Here is an 18003-nt window from a genome sequence, read left to right on the forward strand (position 1 = left end):
AAAAAAAATCATCCTAAATTCAGCGCATGGGACCTAAAGTCCCTTTTCCTTCTTTGACTTTCCCTGTAACCACCACCACTGTTGCCCTCCAACTTCCATATAGTGGCTTCTAGTGACCAAATACTGGAAAATGTTAATAAAAGGCATGAAGCTCCTGGGTCTGTTGTAGAAGAAGTAATGGAGATTACAAGGGTCCTTTCAGAAGATTGAGAAAAGGGTTAGAAGAGAGTTCTATACTGGGAAACAAGGATGAAAGGCTCTTTACCCACTCAAATTGTGCAAACTTCCCCACAACTTCTATTGAGTTATAGATGATGACATTCATCTACTAACAAAGTGGATTTCACATATTATTTGGTGCTTGATTTGATTTTCACTTTTGTGCCATTTGGGAACCTAGCAAATTGTAGCCAATAGAATAGAATAGAATAGAATAGAATAGAATAGAATAGAATAGAATAGAATAGAATAGAATAGAATAGAATAGAATAGAATAGAATAGAATAGAATAGAATAGAATAGAATAGAATAGAATAGAATAGAACATTGGTGGCAAACCTATGGCATGAGTGCCAGAGGCAGCACTTGGAGCCCTCTCTGTGGGCATGCACACCACCACTGAAGCCCCTACTCCCCCCGCAGCCCCCTCCTCACCAGAATCCCCACCCAGAGGAGAGTCAACCCTGGGTGCAGCCCGCGCAGAGCAGTGTAGCCAAGCACATGGTAGAGGGTGTGGCCACCATGGCACTGCAGGGCCGCCTGGGTGATCTGTGGCAGGCCATGGATGGCCCTAAGGGTGGGCAGGGTAAGGGCGGAGCAGGGTGGGGGCGGGTGGGTGGAGTGGGGGCGGGGTGGTTTTTGGGCACTCAGTCTCTAAAAGTTTCGCCATCACTGGAATAGAATAGAATAGGACAGAGGTGGTGAACCTATGGCACGCATGCCAGAGGCGGCACTCAGAGCCCTCTCTGTTGGCACGCATGCCACCACTGCCAACAGCAGGTACATCAGGCCACCACTGCCACCCAGAGCAGGAGCCCCACCCAGCCCAACGGAGGCAAAGTGGCCGACTAGCTCGAGTAGAGGTGGTCACTAACCATTGTCGATTGGTGGACTGGAAGAAAAGGGAGGGGGAAGCATTTTATATGCGTGCATGCATGCATGGGGCCGTGAGTATGCACACGTTGCAAATGGGGTGGGGCTAGTGTCTGCGTGATACTAGCCCTGCCCCATTCGTGCATGGTGCAGCACCTTGTATCTGCACCTTGCAGTGCGGTGGCAGCCATTTTTGCGCCTTGCAGCATGGTGGCGAATTTTTGCACCCCTGATTTTTGCGTGCCAGAGGCAGCACTCAGAGGTGCCTCCCTGCCTCCCCTGAGGGTACCACAATGCTGATGCACCCCTGGCACTTTGCAATAAATAAGTGGGTTTTTGGTTGAGATTTGGGCACTCGGTCTCTAAAAGGTTCGCCATGACTGAAATAGGAGCTGGAAAGGACCTTGGAGGTCTTCTAGTCCAGCCCCCTGCTCAAGCAGGAGAACTATACCATTTCAGACAAGTGACTGTACAGTCTCTTTTTAAAAATCTCCAGTGATGGAGCACCCACGATTTCTGAAAGCAAGCTGTTCCACTGGTTAATTGTCCTTGCTGTTAGGAACTTTCTCCTTAATTCCAGGTTACTTCTCTCTTTGATCAATTTCCAACCATTGTTTCTTGTCTTGCCCTCTGGTGCTTTGGAGAATAGTTTGACCCCCTCTTGTTTGTGGCAGCCCCTCAAATACTGGAATACTGCTATCATGTCAAACCTATTTCTTCTTTTCTTTAGATTAGCCAAACCAAAGTTCTTCGTATGTTTTAGTCTCCAGGCCTTTGATCGTTTTAGGTGGTCTTCTCTGAACTTTTTCCAAACTCTCAACATCTTTTTTATAGTATGGTGACCAAAATTGGTTGCAACATTCCAGGTGTGGTGTTACTAGGGTTTTATAAAGTGGTACTAATACTTTATGTGATCTTGATTCTATACCTCTGTTTATACATTGTATTAGCTTTTTTGGCTGCTGCTGCACACTGCTGGCTCATAGTCAAGTGATCGTTCACTAGGACTCCAGGTCTCTCTCACAGTTGCTGTTTTTGAACCAGGTCTTGCCTAATCTGTACTTAAACCTTTGATTTTTTTTCCTGCCTAAATGTAAAACTTTGCTTTCTCCACATTAAAACTCATTTTGTTGGATAGGGCTGATTGTTCAAGTTTGTCAAGATCTTTTTGGATCCTGAGCTTGTCTTCTGGGGGGTTGGCTATTCCTGCCAGCTGAATGTCATCTGCAAATCTGATGAGTTCCCCTTCTATTCCCACATCTAAGTCATTAATGAAGATATTGAAGAGTACTGGGCCTAAGATGGAGCCTTACTTCTCTCCATGTGGATGTAGTACCATTGAGGACTACTCAATGACTACGGTTTGTCAGCCAGCTACAGATCCATCTGATAGTGTTGTTGTCTATCCCACTTTTTTCTAGCTTACTAAGCAGCAGGTTGTGGTCTACTTTGTCAAATGCCTTACTGAAGTCTAAGTATACTATGTCCACTGTGTTTCGCTGGTCTACTATTTAGTCACTTTATCAAAGAATGAAATAAGATTGGTTTGGCATGATCTGTTTTTGACAAACCCGTGCTAGCTACTAGTTATAACTTTGTTTGCTTCTAGTTGTTCACAGATCTGTTTTTTTATTATCTTTTCTAGGATCTTCCCAGGTATTGACATTAAACTGATTGGTCTGTAGTTTCCTGGGTATTTTTTTCCTTTCTTGAAGATGGGAATCACATCAGCCCTTTTCTAATCATCATATACTTCCCTGGTGCTCCAGGATTTTTGAAAGATATGGTACAATGGTTCTGAGATAACATCTGCCAGCTCCTTCAGAACTCTGGGATGTAATATAAATCTGGTGATTTATATTCGTCGTCAGATAGGCGTTCTTTTATCATTTTCTTGCTTATTTTAATTTTTGTTTCTAGTTTGCCTATTTTGTTTATTCAAGAAATTATAAATTAATAAACAAAGGCTTAGGGTAGCACATAAGCTCAACTTCTTGTCAAAGATGCAAAACACCTGAAGACTTCTGTCCTTTTCTTTACTAGCACTTCTGGTTATTGTTTTTTAAATGGAGAACATCTTGACTATTATCAGAAACAAGCCTAGGAATTAGTGAATGACCAAGGAGCCTCAAATATTTTTCACTGGCATTTAAGGTTTTTCTGACAATGTTTACTTAGCCTCATTTCTGTTAGGAAGTACTTAAAGAACTACTTAAAGAAGTAAATGAAACCACAATTCATTCCACTAATTTTAACCCTAATGCTCTCCAAATGTGTTGGACCTCCATTTAAAGCAAGTTGACTATGGAAGTTAAGAGTCAAAATAGCTGGAAAAGCTTGGCTTATCATGTCCATGTTTTATTTATTTATTTATTTATTTTTATTGAATTTATATACCGCCCTTTCCCGTAGGACTCAGGGCGGTTTACAGGGCATAAAAAACATCAATACAAAAATTAAGAACAATTAAAAAGATTAAACTAAATCCCTGAAAAATATAAAACATATAAAACCCTAGTTAAAACCCCAATTAAAACTCAGCCTGGGCCGGAAAGCTTGAAGAGCCAGGTCTTCAGGTCTTGGCGAAATGATCGAAGGTTGGGGGCAGTCCTAAGCTCCACGGGCAGCTGATTGCAAAGGGCCGGCGCACCCACAGAGAAGACCCTCCCCCTGGGTATTGTCCACTGGCAATCTTTTACCGGCGGCACCCTGAGAAGGCCCTCCCTGTGGGAGCGCACAGGACAAAGGGAACTTGATGCCGGCAGCAGGTGTTCCCTCAGATATCCTGGACCCAAGCCATTTAGGGCTTTATAGGTCATCACCAGCACCTTGAATCTCACCCGGAGGGCAACCGGAAGCCAATGCAGCTCACGGAGCAGAGGTGTTACATGGGAGTAATGGGAAACCCCCATCACAACTCGCGCGGCTGCATTTTGCACCAGCTGAAGCCTCCGAGTGGTCCTCGAGGGCAGCCCCATGTAGAGAGCGTTGCAGTAGTCTAAATGGGAGGTCATGAGCGCATGAGTGACTGTACGTAGGGCATCTCGGTCCAGGTAGGGTCGCAACTGGCGCACCAGGCGAACCTGGATACTTTTAATATTGAAGTGGTGGAAATATTCCTATTCTTTAATTTTATTTTTATTTTCCTACTATAGTAAGTAGTAGTGAATGAAACTTAAAACACTGACATTCTTATCAGAGGGATGAGATTTTTCATTGCCACTAACTAGGGCAAAATAATTTAGTTCTGTGAGATCCACTTATTTTTTCTTTCTAAGCCAATACATTTAGTTATCATCTAATAAATGCAAACAGAACATCCAAGAATGATCTGCTGATTCTGAGTGACAGGTGCTCAACTCCCCTCATTCAGCATACCAACACAACTCAGCCAGCAGAACAATTTTGGCAGAAAGAAAATGGGTAGTTTGGTGTGAATGTACTCTGGAAGATTTTGTTTTCTTTGGCAAAAAAAAAATCTGGAAGAAAAACAGAACTGAAAGTGAATTGGTAGCTGCTTTGCGTTAGGCTTCTGCACGTACATTCTCAGGTCTTAAAACTAGGGAAATGGGAAATGCATAGGAAATGTTTTACAAACATGTTTCTCTTCTTAAATTTGACTGACTTGGTAGTTCCTAAGTTATTCAGTATTAGTTTATGTTGAAATGCATTTTTAAGAAAGACTAAAATTTTTAATATTTAATATGGACTGTCCATCTTCTTCATAGATAAACAGATTTAAAGTAGATATCTAACTTTTAAAAGTCTGGTGTACTCACCAGTTTGCTATGTTTTGTATAAGTATAAGGTGTTCTTCTCAATTAATGAACTTAAAACTCATCCAAATTCAATCAAATTTTCTTTATTTGAGAATGACACAAAAGTGATACAAATGTTGTCTTTCTTCTATTGTGATACCAGTTGGAGATAATCATCATATTTAAAAATTGAAATGATTTAGACATTCTTCCTAAATTTTTTATTTGGTAAAATACATTTTATAAAATAGATCTATCCTTTGCACCAACTTGGTTATTCTTTAATAATAAGCCAGTGCAGAGAGGATACTTTATCTGAAACAATTTTGAGAACAGTAGAACGAGTATGAAACACTCCATGGAATCTCAGGCTATCTTCATCCCAAATCATTGTTATTCAGATCTGCATTCCCTTGAGTTGGAAATCTGGTCTGCTTAAAAAACTTGCTGCCAAGAACGTAGGGAGCAAAGAATAAACTTGAAAGAAGAGGAAATGAACAAAGAGGAATTACAAAAGGGGGAATTTAAATAGGGGAACATAAAAAGAAAGCCAGTCCCAGAACATGTTTTGTGAAATGCATTTATTGCCACGAGATCTGTGCCAACATTTATTTTTCTGAACTGACCTAAATAAAACTTACTTCTGCACAGAGCAGGAGCAGAAAGCAATTGAACTTTGCTGTAAATATTTCAGCGCTGTGATGTGGTAAGCCTCATATTTATTCATATTTCAAAGAAGAATGCTGAATTTTCTTCAAGCAGAGTGTCACTGGCTTATGGTCATAGTTGTTGATGAAGAGGAATGTTGAGTAAAAATTTCTCAAACCAGCTGTATTGAGTAAAAAATTCACACAGATTTAAAGAAATTTAAAGCTTCTTCTGAAGTTCTTATTGTGTTCACCTTTATCAGTATCCCAGTTGGCCATCATGTTCTAGCTAAGATAAGTCACTTGAAATCTTTCAGGAGTTGAAAATTGAAGCCAAGCGATATTAAACAGAACTTCTTCACATTTCTGAAAACTCTTGTAATGTCAGAAAACTAATACAGAATATTCTTATAGGAGTGTGAATCACCTTGGACAACCTGCAGCCTTTATGTCACATTAGATTGTAAGGTTATTTTCATCCTTTCATTGCAAAGGATCCATTTAGACTTCTTGCAAGAGATAGATGATCCCCATCCAGAAATCTCAAGGCAGAAGGAACAAGGAGAGAAAAATACTTCAAACAGAAAAAAAAATAAATTGCCTCTATTGTTTTTTCTTTAACACCTGAAGTCCAAACAAACTTCTTTCATGGAGAGAATATGAGCATCATCAGAAAAAGTGCTCCTTTAGGATAAAATTGACATGATTTTGGAAATAAGCATCCAAGTGAAGCAGCCATTATTATCTGAAGTGAATACCTTAAGCAACCTTTATTTTCTATACAACCTGTAAAATTATTAGGCATGAAGAGCATTTGCAATGATTACTTTCATCAATTTGCAAATTTATATAAAACAGTGAATAAAATTATGTAATATCTCATTCAGAGCTGTTCATTTTTCCACTAGTTTAGAAATCACCACTGAAATTTGATGATGGCTTCAAAATCAGAAAATGCACCAAGAAGGCAGAGGCTACAGTTGTACCTTTGGCTTCATTTTATACAGGTAAGGAACACTTTAGTCTAGCTGGATTGAGCAGACCAGTCAGTAATAGAACATGTCAAGCACAGTAGAATGAGAACTGAGTGACTCAAGGAACTGTGGTGAATTACTGCTGCAGAAACCCAGCTGCTGTTTGGAGAACAGTTCTGCCAGCTGTTGAGGATTGATGGCTCCAAAAACTAACCCTGGATCCCCAGAACATTAGGCAGGCTTGAGGAAGAGTATTGGAAACTGGTAAGAAAAAGAACAGTTCCACCATCCCTCCCCTCCTCCCTGCTGAGATGGAGAAGGCTGAAGAAGGGGTAAAAGGAAGCCTTTTGGAACCTTCACTCAGATATGGCTAGTGAACTAATTTTAAACTTTCCTGGGTCAAGCAAGATTGTTGACTTGTAACTTGTTCCCTGATTACAATCCTTGCAATGTTCCCTATGCATAGTGGCAATTGGAGATCACATGAAAGCTGTAGCAGGTTAGTTACACTTAATTGCAGCTGGACAACTCATGGATCAATCCAGTCATGTAGGAATTACAATAATTTTGAAGTTACCTCCTTAGTTGAATTAGGCTCGGTGGCTCAATTCAAACTGTTGATTATTACCTTCAATGTTCTTCATGGCCCAAGAGGTATCAAATCAAATTTTTCTGGTTGGTTATCTATTTTCAGAAGATTCATGTGGGATGGGCCAGGCGACATGCTAGCCCCGTTATGAGGTGTCTTTCCTTGGAGGTACAACCTCCTTCTAAAGGCATTTCAAAAGATAGCCAAAGCAGTATTATTCCAGTGGTCATTTGGCCCTTAGGTAAATTTAACTGAACATTATGGTGTGTTAAGACTTTTTTTAACTGATTTTTATTACCCATGCGTGATCTTTAATGTATTATCTTTTCTTTATTTTCTTACCCTTTTATCAGAGACTGTTTAGACTAGAGCAGGCTATACATGTTGCAAAATAAGTAGATCAATAGTTCTACAATGTACTGAAAGAACCCTCTGGCAGATTCTTCAAAACAAAGTATGTAAATCCTATACAGAGAAAGGTTTGGTTTTTAGGTCATAGACACTGCAGTGTGGCCTGAAATTTGTATTCAGCATTTCCCCTCCTCATTTATCTTGCAATCTGGCATGGAGCAGTCATCAATCTTATTTAGGTTGAGGCAACATCATTCTTGAATCCCATGTCCCCAGCATTGTAAATGATTGCTTGACTCCTGGACTGTCCACCCTAAGTCGAATCTGGATCAGTCCATCCTCAGGGAACTTCTTTCTCACCAGAGTATGTGCTCAAAGCAGATTCTGGTGAGAATGAAGTGAGGATGGGCTCCAGCACAAGTCCAAAAGCTTGGAAAACTAAACTTATGGTCCTGGTGACTGACCCACATTGGATCCTGCAACATTATCCTGGGAGATGTATATTTGCCTTCATTCATGAAATATAGGACAATTTATTATGAAACATTAATTTAAGAAGAGTTAAACATGCTTGAAATGCATACTAAACAAATTGAAGCAAAATTATTTGATCCTACAGCAATAAACACAAGGATGCTGAAGAACTGTGGAGACAACGAAATGGATATTAGTAAATAATATTGTAGAACAACATATTTGGAGTAACCAATGTCAAACAAGGGAAGTACAATAAAAAATGGAGAATTTATATATGAAACAAATGTTAAAGGTGTAATTAAAGATATATTTAATATTTAAAGGTGTGTTAACAAAGGTGCATTTAAAGGTGTAATTAAAGATGTATATAAAGACACGTTCAAATTGTTGTCAAAATTACTATGTAGTTATACAATAAAGAATTGTTTGTTGAAATAATATGTCTTATATTTGATATTACAGTACTGAAGTTAGGTATTTTATTATCTAGTACAGTGGCCCCAAACCTTTTGGGCACCAGGGACCAGTTCTGTGGAGGGTTTTTCCGTGGACCAGAGGGGGCGTGGTTTCACATGCTGGCTGCAGCCCCCGGATGGGACTTCGCTTGTTTGTGTGGCCCAGTTTCTGGCATGCCATGGCCCAGGGGTTGGGATTCCTGCTCTAGTAAACTATTTACTATTTATTTTTATTTTTAGTGTGTTTTTATCTGCAGTTCTGGCTCTTTTTTAAAAATCAAAATATTTATGGTTTTAGAAAAATCTGTGGTTGCAGTATATATTATTTCTAAGCACCATCTGTCCAGACAGAAATGAGCTTTTCAAGTAGATAAGCTAATATTGGACCATTGCATACATTTCTCTGAGAACACACATATTGACTTTTCTCTAATATTTCCTTATTTGATTGATAATAAAACACAAATCCAGCTTTTAACTGCTGTTCCCTGAAATGTAGAAAAATGCATTTCCAGCAATTGAATAAATACAATAAAACACAATTGTTTTAATGCCACTTGTGTTAATTATATTGCATTATATTCTAAAATTTTCTAATATTAAATTATTTTTCTCCCAAACATCACAGTGCAATCTGTTGCCTCCTAAATGCTAGGCACTTACATTTATGAAAATTTTAGCAAATCCAAGCATCTCCATTTAAGAAATTGTATTTTTTCTCATAAGTTATAGGTAAACCGGATTATGCCTTGATGATTATACATCAAATTGGAATGTCTCGTATGGTACAGTATAGTTAAACATTAAATAATCCAGGTAATAAAAGTTGTAAACTTGCAGCCTCTTTGTGGCAGGAATTTCTGCCAAGTATTTCATTACAACTTCTGAATTGGTTCTTTTGTCAGTGGAGTGTCTGTCTTTGAAATGAGGAAATAGGAGCTCATCTGGAGCATTTATTAGTTTCAAAAAATAATTGGCGTCTTTTTCCAGAGTTTCAAATTTGCCAATGAAATTATAATTGATATCGCAAGGATAACAAAGTTTGTTAATTTGCTCCCAATGCGTATCCATGCCTAATGGCCTATAGGGATCTAATAGATATTGTATAAACTCTTTAAATTGCACTCCTGAGCCAGTAATCAATGCCTCTTTATCTGCATTGGGTCTGTATTTCTTAATAATAGCCTTCCCAAATATAGGATGGTAATAATTGTTTGGATGTTCAAACTTATCCCGAAAAGCAGACACCAATCTTTCCATTGGATCACGGACAAATATAATTTTGGTATATGTTTTTAAACGCTTATGTATCTCTTTTATATTATAACTATCTAATTTCTTCAAATGATCTCCGTAGTGTACACTGTCATGAGAAATATTAGCAGCAGATTTTGCGAGACCACCAAGTATCATCAGAACCCTTTTCCAGTTGGAACAGCCTGCTTTAGGAACTTCACAATACAAGAGTTTGTATTTATCTTCTACGTATATTCTAGAGACCATGTGCACAAGAGGTGTCTGGGTTCTGTTTCCATTAACATATTTTTGGCAAATATCACGAAGAAAAAAATTCCGTCTGTCTTGTACCTCATCGGTGGTTTTCCAGTTATTGTTCCTATGAAATAATTTATTTTGATAATGCTTAGTGGATGAAAAATTCATTTCTTTGAGCTGTTTAAGAACCTTCTGTGGGTCTTCAGAAAAATTAGTGGTCAAAGAATCTTCTGTTCCCCCAAAAAGATACGGCTCCTGAGAATCTTCACTCTCAATCAAAGCTTTACTGTCTTTGTGAAAATACTTTCCTACAATCCAATTTTCATTTGGTTTTTCAGATTCCTCAGTAGAATAGCTTCCAAAATTCTGTTAAAACAGAAGAAAATGATAAAGAGTAAAGCCTTTATTTTCCAAAGAGGGACAAAAGTGACCAAGGTATGAAATATATACTGCTCAAAAAAATAAAGGGAACACTTAAACAACACAATGTACTGTATTTAATAGTAGGATGTCTTATCTTGTGTCCCCTTTATTTTTTTGAGCAGTATATTTTGCTTTGTATTGGTTTATTTCAAAGGACATTTCTAACAAACATGGGCAAGGAGGATGAGAGAACATTTTTTTTCCAATTTCAACACCTTCAGATACATTAATGATATTCTATATCAGACATGTCAAACTTCCGATGTCACATGGGTGCGGTTTCATTGTGACACGTCTGGCCTAAGGGCCGGCAGTTTGACACCCCTGTTCTATATTATCCATATTATCTAATGTTGAGGTTGTAAATGTTCTGGATATACCAGAAAGCAAAATAATTTTTTTTTGAATAAGTAACAAGTTGTATAGAAATATAAAAATAGGATTGTTGAAATATTTGCAGATAATTATCACTAGGAAAATATCTTTTGTTAGATTGGAATCTTTAAAACTGTATAGCATAAATTAATGATGATATTAATAGATGGCTGAAAATATGTACAAAACTATCTAAATAATTAAGAGAGCAAACTGTTTGTCATGGTTAAAAAGATAGATAAGATCCCCGATAGTAGAATGTCAAGGAGCTATTTATTTTATTTATTTATTTAAAACATTTATATAGCCGACCATCTTATATTGATCTCTGGGCTTTATAGATACTTACGGTTTAGCGATAAGAAAGGACAAAAAATTTTAAGAACACATTGTAAGGACAAAACTTGGTAAAAGGAGGGAACCTTATATGAAAATTATTCAGTCTAACAATTTCACCACTTGTCTCTCCTTTAAATGCTTTTCATGTCAGAGACAACCACAGTTAAGAAAAATACAATTATATAAGCAAATATGGTTCATTCAGGCTTCATGATCAAACCAAACATACACTAGGAACTTGGTGAACTCCTTCCTTCCTTCCTTCCTTCCTTCCTTCCTTCCTTCCTTCCTTCCTCACTTAATTCAGAGATTTAATTCCTTACTAACATTAAAATAATTTCATGTACTTTGTTATATATGGTTAATTTCTCATCAAAGATATACTGAGCATTAGCTTAATTAATTCTTAATAATTCCTTTATCTATTTCTTGTGGTACAGGTTGTCCTGAATAGTCGTAAAGCAGATCAGCATGTGACTGGACCTAGTTTTACAACCTTTTTGGTGGTTGTTGTTAAGCAAATGTCATGTCATAAACCAACCACCACAGTCATTAAGCAACCACCACAATTGTTAAGCAAGCACCCAAAATGTGGCCATGTGACTGTGGGGGGGGGGGAATGGATAGCTATTGGAAATTTGGAACTAGGTAGTTTACAACATAACTTCAAATGGTTGCTAAGTGACAGGTTGTAAATTAGAGACTACCTGTAATCAGTTTTGAAGAGTTTTCTATTGTTTGCATTTTTGTTTATAATATAGATTTTTTTTATTCTGAAGTCACATTTCACAGGGAACTTGTATAGTCATCTTAAAAGGATTTAATTTTTTAAAATAGTTTTTAAAACTTGATTTCTAACATTAAAAATACAGACCCCCCCAATGATGACCATTATATTTATTTGTAATAAATAAAACCAACAAAGCATAAACATTCAATAAAATCAAAACAAAAACTCCAGCATGCTAATAACTATAAGCAGCTTAAAATCTAGGATACATGAGAATATCTGAGCAGTTTGGTAAGATGAACAGCAACAGTTTAACTGAAGATTTGGATGCTTAGTTTATCTTAATCTGGTTCAATTTCTTAAATGTACTGCATTGGATCAGGGAAAGAAATACACAAGAGGCCATTTGTATTAGGATGGTTTTGTATCCTGATGTAAGAGACCACAGACAGATATAGCCTTCTCCAGATGTATTAGGAACCAGATGTGTCATTAGTTCCTAAGTCATCTACCATAGGTGTTCTATATTATTTATTAATTTCTTGCCTTTTTATCATTGTAAGTAACTCAAGGCAGTGAACCTCTTCCTCCTCCTATTTTCCCCACAACAATAACCTTGTGAGGTGCTTTGGGCTGAGAGTGACTGGGCCAAAGTTACCCAATTGGCTTTCATGCCTAAGGTGGGACTAGAACTTCCCAGTGTTTGGTCTGCATCATAACGATTGCCTTAAATTTGATTCAGGGACCAGCAAGAATGGTTCCTTCAGGAGAGGCTATTATCTTCATAATTGGTTATCCTCTCAATAACTAGTTGGTACATTTCACATTAAGCATAGTTTCCAGGATTAAAATTAGCCCTATTATGTACACATTACAAAATCCATTCATTGCATGGATTTGTATGGTTAACTTATTCCTGGCTATGTCTAGTAAAACAGCCAGAGCGTCCATTTCAATCTCCATCCAAGGCTGCGGATCTTGGAGTACTTCCAGTAAAAGAGTCACAGCATGAATCCATGGTTTTAACAATCCATTTTGGAGTAGTCCCCCAAACACAAAATTCTGCTGAACAGCTATTAAAGAATAAATAAACAGGTGCTTTTGCAACATAAAAATGATCATCTTACTGCTGGATTTCTGCTACCTGTTTGGTTGCCTAGAGGCCTTCATTCATGTATTTGTTTATAAGATAAACCATAAATATCTAGATGCAGAATCTTGTGTTATTTCTTCTCATGTAAAAATGCACAATGCATAGATTTTATTAACTGTGCAACTGAAATATATCTAAAAATGGTCAACATGCCTGATTAATCATCTGCTGTTGCATTTTTTCTTCAGTCCCTGAAAGAAAGAAAAAAGTTTTTATTTCAGAGAAAGTGGCCATATCAGTTTCAAAACAAGGTCAAGGGAAAAAAACCCACCAGCTTTTAGAAATGTTTGAATCATTCCTGTTGGCTTTTAGGCGCGTTAGAATAATGATTTGTCCCATTTACAGTAGGTGAACTATTTCTGGTTCAATCTCTTCATCTCTTGATTCTATAAGATAGCCATCATCAAAAATACCTCACAACAGGTCTAACAGAAATACACCATTATAATATTAAATAGTTTGCATTTTATAGTTCATATTTTACAACATAGCAAATTAATCTTTCACACATAAATACAGGGCCTAATTTTAATCATTTTATTTATTTTAGTAGTGGATGTTTCAAATACAGAAACTTTTTCAGTCTCACTATGCCTAAATATTGGGTTTCCTGGTCAATTTACTTCCAGGGTACATGATCCAAAATGAATTCTGGGAACATTTTTGTTACATAATTGTAGGAGAAGGACTGGCAGAGCCATAAAGAGTTAAACAAGGCATCAGTTTAGAAGTGTTATGTTGCCACAAGTGAATTATGTCTAACCTCCCCCCCCCTTGATTGCTGTTGACCCTTATCTAGATCTAACCAGGTGCTGTTAGTCTGAAATGATTCCTTTGCATAGACTTCAGCAAAAAGTCAGTTAATTGAACCTTCACATGTGGACCTGTTTTTTTTTGCATCTGGCAAAATCTGCCTTACTAAAGAGTTACCGTATTTTCCGGCGTATAAGACGACTGGGCGTATAAGACGACCCCCGACTTTTGAGAAGATTTTCAAGATTTTTCGTCTTATACGCCGGAAAATACTTACATGCCAGTTGCCAAGTGTCCGACACAAGCCCGATTGAGACCCGTCTGATGCAGATGGTGCAAAGCCCTGCCGGTTCCCGCCCGATGCCGGATGGCTCTGCCATTGCCACCTCGAGACGGAAGGGCGTGAGGCGCCTGCCACGGCTCCCCAAGCACTCCTTAGCAGCCGGGGAGCGCACGCATGCGCAGGACTGCCCTGCCGGCTCCCGCCCGATGCCAGCCTGCCCTGCTTCCTCCACAGTGAGAGGGGAGGGCGTGCCTTCCCGGGCTCACCGACTTGCAGCCATGCCAGAGCCGAAAGGGGCTTTTCCTTCCACCCACCCTTTGGAATAAATGCAAGAGCTGCATTTACACAATGCGCTCTTCCAGGCCAGACTCTGCAAACGGCACGCCAGAAGCCGCAACCACTGCGGGAACTCCGAGTCCCCACCTTTCGGCAGCCTGCACGGCCGAGCGCAATCTGCTTATGCTCAGATGCCACTTGGGCGAGGGGCTTTCTGCCGCTCCCTGGGTCTGGCAATTGCAAGGGGGAGGGGAAGGGGCTTAGAGGCTCTTGGGGGTGGGAAGGGAGAGTCACGTTGGAGGGGGGACTAGACTAAGGAGGCTTGAAGTTGCTTTGCAAGAACGGGGGTGCTCGATTGATTTATGTACTATTTTCTGGCGTATAAGACGACTGGGCGTATAAGACGACCCCCCCAACTTTTGAGAAGATTTTCATGGGTTAAAAAGTCATCTTATATGCCGGAAAATACGGTATTTATATTGCAATTGTGTAAGTGTAAAATCCAACACACAATTTAACTATTACAAAAAAAGAATGTAGCTTTTAACAAATAAACAATTAAAGAATGAATGTATGACCACTGGAACCAATCTACACTACCTAACTTACTAAATATGATAGGGTTTGCACCTCTACAAAAGCATCTTATACTTCCAAAATAAGGAAAATCCAGTAGATTCACTTAGAAAAAAATGAAGATCGTAAAAGGCTAGAATTGCTTCAATATCATCCTAATAGTTGTATAATTTAAAATGATATAAAAAATCAAAATTAAGAAAACAAAAGGGCATATGTCCTACTTTTTATGTTCACAATGTTATCTTCATTACTAAAAAGTTTTCATATTGTTTGTGGAAATTTTTACTCAAACTCATCAATCACAATTTCTGGATCAAATTCCCTTTGCAGCTTGATGGTGTCATAATTTGTGGAGCTCACAGGATGGGTGTGGAACTATATGAGGTAGTGTTAAATCATCAAATGAATATTCTTTTTGTTTCTGTTCAAACACTGAACGTTGAAGATTTGCCATCATCTTTGCAAAAATGCAACTTTCTCTGCATGATAACAAATGAATTAATTTGATTCACGTACGCTATAGAACAGAGTATTTAATAAAAATGTTGGGTTTCCTTTGTTTCATTCAAGGCATTGTACTCAGATCTTAAGCTGCTAACACCCCCTCATAAAGATTCTTTTAGGTTTTTAATATTTTTATTCTGAATATATTTAGGCTGATCAGGAGAGAGATCTTTATTTTGCTGTGTATTCATGGTTATAGAACAAAGGCAATCCATTCCCACCTTGTTAAATACATCGTGGAACAACTAGTTAGAATAAAAAGTGTCCATTTATCAGTGCTCACCAACTTTCTACAATTTCTAGAAGCATTTTGAATCAGCAAAAGCCAGTACAAATCAAGAAACAATTTTTAACTTGGATAACAGCATGGTATCCACTTAATACATTGATCCAGGCTCAAGTCATTAATAGCTGTTCTAATGTTAAAGCAGGGTCTTACTCTTTATTCTGCTACTAGTTAAAGGTAACCTTAAGGCACGGGTGTCAAAGTCACCATGTCACGTGACGTGTCGTGATGTATCGCAACTTTTTTTGCATTGCCGAAGCTGGGGTGGTCACAGCCTCTGCATGTTGCAACCAGCCGGCAGTTTGACACCCCTGCCTTAATATCTGTCATTGATACTCTGGAGAAAGGTCAGGTGAAGTGGCAATTGTTGGGAATAGAAGCAAGATAGGAATTGACAATGGGAATAGCAAATTTCGTATCAGTCTCTGATGACTTAGACATGGGTGAATAATACCATAACTCAGAAGTGGGGCAGATTGTGGAAAGGGGAATGTCAACTTCTTATTAAATGAATTGGTTCCTTTATCCGCTAGTGTTTACAGGGCTGTATCTACCTTTTCAATATATATAAAATTATATAGAATCAGCCTTAAATGTACATTCTCCATTCAGGCAGAAAACTAAATGGAGACAATCATCATCTACCATGCCACCCAGAAGATAAATGAGGAAGAAATCTTAGTCATCTTGAGCTTTTAAAAAATATAATAAAAATAAAATAAATATTTATGTTCAAAATCAAGTAAGTTGATGGGATGGGATAAAAAGTATTAACTGTTACAAGTAAGAAAGTAACTTGCCTAATGATCTCCTAAAATAATAATCTTCCTAAAAAATAAAACAAAATCAAGATTACTTATTGCTTTAGGCTATGACAGAGGATTGCCTCTTTATGGTAATTACTTTCTGCATAATAGTGTAGCATTTTGTTTTGCAGAAATGTTTTTTTTTCCTGCTTTGAGAAAGAAAATCAACATTATTCAGGCAGACTTTCAGTAGGCAATAGAGTTCACTGAGAACATCATTGTGAAAATTCACATCTTGAGGCTACTTTTTTTAACCAGATAAGGCACTCTCTTTTGGGGGGTAATAAAAGATTAAGGCAAACGTATTTTAAACAAGCTTTAATGATGTACAAGATGCGAGGAAAGACCAATGTTTTCAATCACTACTTTTTTCAACTCTATTTTGCTCAAAGGTTTGTGGACTTTGAATACTGATGCTTTCCTGCTTCCCACTACATTTGTTTTTAGGCTATTTTTATTCACTTTAAAGGAATTTTAATAACTTCATGTTGACAACATAGACAGCTGGGACTAAGAATTAAAGAAAAATTCACTTGCTGACTTAGGAAGGAAGTGACATCAATGAGTTTCAAAAGACAGCCAAGAGGGAAAATTGAGTTTGTATGTTTATGGGTCTCCCATTTTGTTGTTTTGACAGGATGCCTACAAATGTAAATTAGATGATCAACTTTATAATATTTACATCAAACCAACAAAGAAATGATGTAACTATACAATTAGGTTTTGATAAAAAGTCCACTGGCATAAGGCCTTGAAGGACAAAAACAATTTATTCCTTGGAAATTATTTCTGTAAGATCCATGACTGTGACAATACACTATCATTTCACAACAAGGCTGATCTAGAAACTGTATTTGTATTTGCAAGTTTGCTGATGTGAAGCTATTAGTGCTAATATCAATATACCTTCTTAACCTAAATAATTATCTACTTATGTCTTGTCATATTACTAAATCTGTTTCATAGTTATAGTGCTTTAATATTACCACTTTGTAATTTATTGTAAATCAATATAAACTTCAAACAAATCTTCCTCCTGTGGAAACTTTCTGTGAGGTTTGAATGAAGAGTATTACCTCCACTTCCATAACTTAGCTTAAATAGCATATTTTAATAAATGAAACAGAAAAATAATTCTTGAAATGAGCTCTTATATTACCTGTATTGACTTACCCATATAATCACCTGCCAAGGATGGATAAGTTTCTTAAAGGCATCACAAAAGAACTCTATTGTCTTTTCAACCAGTTCCTGACATTGGTTTTTATCTCTTCATTACAGTTAAATAGATTCCTGTGAAGGTACTCTTTCAATTTTGGCCAAAAAGTAGAAGTCACTTGGTGCCAAGTCTGAACTGCATGATAGATGAGGTAAGATTTCACAATTGCTTGATGGGTGGCTTATTAGGTATAAAGCCTAGCGCTGTCATGTTGCATTAAAAATTCCTTCTGGTTCTTTCAAACTTTGCTTAATTGTTTCAAAGTGTTGCAATACAGTGTTGTAAGTTGATAATAGTGCCAATTGCAAGGAAATCCATGCGAATAACATCCCCCAAAATTGTAAACATTAGTTTACATGCTAATATCTAATTTTGAAATCTTTCTCCATGGGTGAAATTTTGTCATGATATTGCATGAACCAATTGTTTAGTTCTGGGTA

General features: G+C 37.6%; 1 protein-coding gene across 3 annotated transcripts in view; it reads right to left on the reverse strand.

The window, feature by feature from the left end:
- Positions 1-4992: 4992 nt before the first annotated feature.
- CHST9 (carbohydrate sulfotransferase 9) overlaps positions 4993-18003 on the reverse strand; it is a 53312-nt gene continuing 40301 nt past the window's right edge. For 2 of the 3 annotated variants that reach the window (XM_081324235.1, XM_081324236.1), the window contains 2 exons: positions 13011-13048; positions 4993-10203 (listed from right to left, as the gene is read on the reverse strand). In XM_081324235.1, the coding sequence (XP_081180361.1) occupies positions 9100-10203; positions 13011-13034 (1128 nt within the window). In that variant the 5' untranslated portion in view covers positions 13035-13048 and the 3' untranslated portion in view covers positions 4993-9099. The remainder of the gene's footprint in view (positions 10204-13010; positions 13049-18003) is intronic. The other variant, XM_081324234.1, reaches the window with a different exon arrangement.

The sequence above is a fragment of the Vipera berus genome (assembly GCF_964194415.1).
Source record: "Vipera berus genome assembly, chromosome: 3".
Lineage (NCBI taxonomy): Eukaryota > Metazoa > Chordata > Lepidosauria > Squamata > Viperidae > Vipera > Vipera berus.